This window comes from Eufriesea mexicana, unplaced genomic scaffold (assembly GCF_001483705.2).
Source record: "Eufriesea mexicana isolate 0111107269 unplaced genomic scaffold, ASM148370v2 scaffold484, whole genome shotgun sequence".
NCBI lineage: Eukaryota > Metazoa > Arthropoda > Insecta > Hymenoptera > Apidae > Eufriesea > Eufriesea mexicana.
In genome coordinates, this window is record NW_016908637.1 from 616,257 (window position 1) to 622,426 (window position 6,170).

The 6,170-nt window shown below is 37.7% G+C and overlaps 1 protein-coding gene across 1 annotated transcript; it reads right to left on the reverse strand.

Annotated features, from left to right (window-relative positions):
* Positions 1-2,302: 2,302 nt before the first annotated feature.
* LOC108545556 (histone-lysine N-methyltransferase SETMAR-like) lies at positions 2,303-2,887 on the reverse strand. The gene is made up of 2 exons (XM_017897236.1): positions 2,749-2,887; positions 2,303-2,679 (listed from the first exon to the last, which is right to left on the reverse strand). Exons 1-2 carry the CDS (start codon positions 2,885-2,887, stop codon positions 2,303-2,305), a joined length of 516 nt encoding a protein of 171 aa, XP_017752725.1.
* Between the last annotated feature and the right edge of the window lie 3,283 nt (positions 2,888-6,170).

Sequence of the window (6,170 nt, forward strand, 5' to 3'; positions counted from 1 at the left end):
CGAGTTCACCGATTATTCTCTTGTCTTCCTCCGTGAATCGCAATGCGTGCAATCCTATTTCGAACATTAGATACAGCGTCCTTCTTTCTGCCGTTGCGTGGCCTTTGCGAGCGGAATTCGGGCCATTATAACTGACGCTTTTCAGTTCTTTCAAACTACTAGGCTAGGAATAGGCTAGGTATCATTCGATCGGTGGACATTACAGTCCACAAGATAGCGAATCTATTCGAATACGTAGAATAATTAAAAAGGTGAAGAATTTATAGCAGACATAATATAAAATACTTTTTATACTATGAAAATTTTGGAAAATTTTTATTTCTAAATAGTCACCGAGTAATCGCACAGACATTTCTCGAAATGTGAAATCGTAAAATGGCAAAAACATTTAATTAATCTGGTAGCAAATAATCGTTATTAATGATCGAAAACTTGTTCTTACTGGAACAACAGTAGCCATTATCGATAACGGTTGAATTTTAGTTAGGAAATTTTGGACGATCTGGCTGCAGTAACCAATATGTAATAAATGCTCGAAATATAATTTTGCTTTTTCATAACCATTATCGGCGGTATAGAATTTTCTTCATTACCGATAACCAATGTTCATCCGGTAAAAATTTTTTCCCATTATCGTCGTTACTCGATTATAATAAATTCTTATTGGCATTATCGATAATTAGTACTTGCTAATCGACGATAACAAATAAATTACAAAACATATACATATATTTGACATTAAGCCTGCATAGAAAAGATATGAAAATATACGACACCAAGAATAAGATAAAAGATTGCAATACCATATGTATATTTACTTAACATATACATATATTAATATTTAATATGTATATTTGATATTTTTAATTTTACAAATGCCATGAAGTCTCTTTTTGTCATTTTTTGGCTATTTATATATTGTACAATGTTATAGTATATACTGCTATATAATAATAAAAGAAACTGCTAACTTAGCAATTTTACCATTTTTATTTTATTTTTATTTTATTATATTTGTAAAACGTGACAAATGATTAATCGAAATAAACCAGTCCGCGTTGATTTCGCTCGTAATTAACAATGATAAAGACCATTAAGGCTAAACGTACCTTAATACGTCCAAATACTTGCGTGACAAGTAGTGCGTAGATATTGATTTTTGCTTTACTCACAACTTTCCGGATATATTGTGGATATAATATAGAGTATATGCAAATACGTACATATACATATATATGTAGGAATTATTTAGGAGGCAGCAAAGGGACGGTGGTAGGTAATAAAACTGTTATTTATTATGAACTGATTTAGATGCTGTAACCTTTCACACTGACTCACAAAGGATTCTCTTTTCGAACTGTTCCTTTCTCGCCCATGCACCCTTATATATCATTTGCATCATTATCATTTGCAGCATTATCGTTTGGAATATTCCGCGAGCCCGCGACTCTCTACTATTAGTAAGCGCGGAATATTCCATAATAGCGGAAAATTCCATAAAATCGTGTGTGGAATATTCCACGCTAACCATTCCTACATATATGGTGCAATTCTTTAATGCAAATATTTACCTTAGGGGATGGAAATTAACCCTGCCAAGTTTGAAACGCCTTGATCCATCGACATTTATCGTTTTTATGTCTACAACTTTTAAAACTGCATTTTAGAAACCTTTTTTAGACCTTACTTACATCGTCATAATGCAGTAAGTGTCAACCAGACACAGACGGCAATGGACACAAACGTTATTTCGTTTAAGCGAAATTATAAAACGGCACCACATAAGCAAAATTTAGCGCTTTGGTTGACAATGGGTCTGCTCGGATCGAGAACAGCACGAGTGCGCGATAGGCTCAAGCGCTCCACAAGCGACCTTGGGTTCCATAAACGACCTTTGTTCTGTCATGTTCGAAAAGGGTGGCGCCGACGTGCGGGTAACTCACCCGTTAAACTGTACCGAAGGCCAGTAGTGTATTTCCTTAGGGGAGCGATAGGTGGCCTTCTCCTTCAGTGTAACCAATTCGCGGACCATGAGACCACCGTCTTCGGTCAAATTAGCTGCCACGATCATGGTAGCTCGAACTGCTGATGTTAGTTTCCTAATTTTTCGAAAAAAGAACATTAGGCAAATCACCGAGTAGGTTATTGATTAAATCTAACGAATCACCGATTCCGAGTCTTTTTAATTAAGAAGAGACTGTTCCGTCTTCTTTCAATTTTTATTGCCATCAGTACGCCAGTATTAGCCCTTTTTAGATCGATCTCCAACATAGTCGCGAGTCTAGTCAGTCCCTTCACATAATCATACTCGGCCATCAATCACTGAAGTTATTGTATCATAGAGACTATGAAGACTCGGAGAGAGCCACTGCCTTTTGCGTTCTCGATTATCATAGAGGACCCATTTTTCATCTCCAGTGACCAAGCGATCGAAAAATGCTTCTGTATTGTGCCGTTGAAGCAATAAGTTGCATGTGGTGGATCGGTTAGTTTTCTTTTCTTCCAAAAGATTGTGTGAGACCCAAACACCTGCTCTTCTTATATTACCAATCTGCTGTAAATGTTCTTGGACTGTCGACCAAGGTTGGTTCAGAGTGTTTGACAATTCCTCCATTGTCTGACACGGGTTTGCTTCCACTTCCGCTCTTAACATGTCATCATCTAATGTTGTTGGTCTTCCTGATCGATACGAGCCGGAAAGATAAAAATTACCGGATCTGAACTTAGAAAACCACCTTTAGCATTTACGAATGTCTAATGCACTTGGATAAACATCGCAAATGTTGTTAGTAGCAACTGCTGCGTTACTGCCCTTCCGAAACTCGAAAAGCATACAATGCCGTATATGTACCTCTTCTGGTATTTCGCTGGACATTTCACCCCACATTGCAAAAAAAAGGTTATGTTTAATTTTATACAATTAAACGAAGCACTATAACATTAAAATGTCTCTGGCACGACTCTGAAGAACACAATAAGGTAACAAATGCTAATCAAACATTGAAACGCTGTCCGGAGAAGAATCCAAAGCAAATGAAGATCGTTCCTTCCATGAAGCAACTGATGACCACAGAGAACAATCACAAGAGGATGAGAGAAGGCTCGAACTATGTCGACGCTCGGAAAGATCAAATAGAAGCGTACCGCTGGACAGATATAGAGTTTCTTTGCGTATGGTCACAGAGACGAAGAAAATGAGCCACAAAATGCAAAGAAAGCATTATCTGGGCCCAACAAACATAAGTCGAAAGAAGTGATGGATGAAGAAATCACTTCCTTAACATTAAACATACCGAGCTGGGTCAAATGACCCTTTTCAAAATTTACTTTATAATTTGTGCTTTAAACTTTAGCCGATCGGATTTATAGAGATTTAACTTTAAACTTTGATTTTATTTTATTCTGTACAAATGCGCGGATCTTGTGCGATGCGTGATGCAGGCGGTAAATTGTCGAAAAGTGTTCCCTCGAACCCTTCGGCCAGGTTCTCTTATAGGCCCTATCACGACCCATTGCGTCACTCAGTTCTGCTTCGAAAACCGATAGGCCTGTTGGTTCCTCGAAGCAGCGTAGATCCCTATGCAGGGTGACGCCATCAAAACAAACACTCCTCTCACATTTCCTTCGCTCATCTGACTTTCTGTAAATTCTTATGTTATCTGATTGTTTAATTTCTCGCTTTCCGTTTTTCTCTTAACTTATTTTTTACCGAGAAAATTTTTTTACATATCTTACATATCACGAGGAGTCGTTCGACCCCTCACGAAATTTACCTATTTTTCTGCAGCTCTCCAACTAAAACTTTGGTTCTGGACTCAGATACACTTCTCAAGTTATAGTTTTATTTATCTGAATCTGAATATGTGTGTTTGGTTTCGGCGTGAGCACTTGTACGAACCGATCGGTTAGCGAGACAATTATTGGAAAGAATTCGAAACATAAGTGAAGCGAGTTCAGACGGGGAAAATTCTAAATCTAAAAATGAGGAAAGTGAAAGTGGGAATGATTTTCCAGACAGTTAGGAAAGTCAGCATAGTTATGGTGTCTGATGATGAAGCCGAAAACATTTTGAATGACCGTAGACAACAAAAGTGCCGAAGATTGTTATCTGATTCACAATACCAAGTTCGAATCATAAATGCGTCAAAAGCAAAAACAATAGAAAGCGAACACACGAAAGAGTTATTATAATAAGACAAAATTTCGCGTCGATATGTGTTACGCGGTGCATTCGACCCATCCCGCCTTGGCTTATCCATCACGAGCCGTGTGGTCAGTATTTCCAAGGTTTATAACGCGATCGTAAAGACCGGCTGTCTTTCAGATGGAATCTTAGAATATTGGGGGACTTAAACATGAGGTTTTTAAAATCCTAGTCTAATCCATACTAAATAGCCAAAGACGTGTTATAAAACACAGTAATTCCGAAGGGTCGCACCGAAGCGTATTTAACGGTCTTACAAGCCCGCGCTTCGGGCCCAGAGGAACGCCGTGGCCTCGGGAAAAACCCATGACCTCACGGCCGCTCAAGTGTCGTCCCACCCTTGCAGGAGAAGACGCGTCAAGGGCACGTCAAGGGCGCGTGGTCACGACACTGAGGATGACGGTGATTGGAAAATTGGCACTTCTTAAAATAGCCAATCAGCGTGCATTCTAAACACGCCAAGGCGAGGAACCAAAACACTCAAAAAACCGAAGTCAGTTAGAATCAGACCATCGAACGGTCAACACGATCAAACAGTACGATAAAACAACCCTTAACAGCTCTAGACCTTAAAATAGTCTAAAGCACTCCAAGCGAAACCAACCGGAGGAAACAACTTTGTTTACGTCGCGTCGGAAACAATATGGTTGACCAAATGGCGCAAAAATATAGCGTCAAGTCAAAACGTCGAGTAATTGATGGCCTATACATGTATTTTTCAATATTTGGGATCAGAATCAATATCCTAATTGAAATAAAGATACCAACACTGCGTTTCTGTTACAATTAGTAGATTAACTCGTCATAGAGTATCACGAATTTCTTAAAGAAAAAGAGGAAAGCCTACAAAAAAAAAAGAAAAAAAACATCAACCAGCCCAAGCAATAATTCCCAATCACAAAAAAATGCCAAATGAGATTGTGCATCGGTAATAAAACCACTCAAACTTGCATAATTTGCAAAAAATTTGTCTACAGAAAATGCATGATGGAGAAACCAGTCACGTACAAAAAGTGTAATGAATTAAATATTTTATTTATAAAAATAAAAATACATGTTTGATTATTTCATTATAAATCAATTAATTGCGAAATCAATAATTGCGAATTATTTCCCTCAATAAATTAATAATTTTTTTTCGAAAAATCAACGTTTATTTCATAAGGGGTCATTTGATGTAACGCTAACGGCATTCCGAGTAAATAGGCTAAAAATTAAAATTTGTAAACCGTGATTCGGGTTGCAACACACTGACGCGAAACCCGACTAGAGATAAAAGTACGAGTTGGTTGAGTTAAAAGGGTCTTACCTATTCCCTACGCTCAAGTGTTATGCTTTTTTCCCGTAAAAGCCGGATCTCGGGACGTGACACTGGAGAGAAGGGGAATAAATGAAGTGTGAAAGGAACTGAGGGAAACAGTAAATAGTTGTGTGACGAAGAAGGAAATACAAAAACAGAGGAAAAGGAATGATACACCGTGGTTTGATCTAGAATGCATAAGAAGTAAAAGAAGGATTAACAGAATGTACAAAAATTCCAGCGCAGGAAGAACAAACAGAGAAAGTTACATAAGAAGCAGAGAATGCCATAGAGATTTATGCAAAGAAAAGAAGAAGTAGAAATAATGGAGAAATTAAAGGGAGAAATAAAGGCAATAAAATCGGACACCGAAGTAATGATATACAGAAAAATACAAAATACGCTTTATGAAATTGCTGGGGGGTGGAGAGCAAAAAAGACAGCTCTGAGGAAAAGACATATCGAAGAGGGTACAGAACGGGAACTATCAGCAGAAGAAATAGGTGAAAAAATATAGAAGCTAAAAGCATTAGAAAGCTACAAAAGACCAAATTCCAAACGAAACATGGTTATATAGCACGGGAATACTCAGAGAAAGGTTAATAGTGTCACGTGTAGGGTGTCAAAAAAAAAAAAAAAAAAAAAAAAAAAAAAAAAAACAAAACC

Excerpts from the sequence above, each read along its gene's own strand:
- LOC108545556 (XM_017897236.1), bottom strand. The coding sequence starts at position 2,887 with ATGTGGGGTGAAATGTCCAGCGAAATACCAGAAGAGGTACATATACGG. Across the intron at positions 2,680-2,748 it reads TCCAAGTGCATTAGACATTC|GAAGACCAACAACATTAGAT; the intron begins GTAAATGCTAAA and ends CGTATCGATCAG.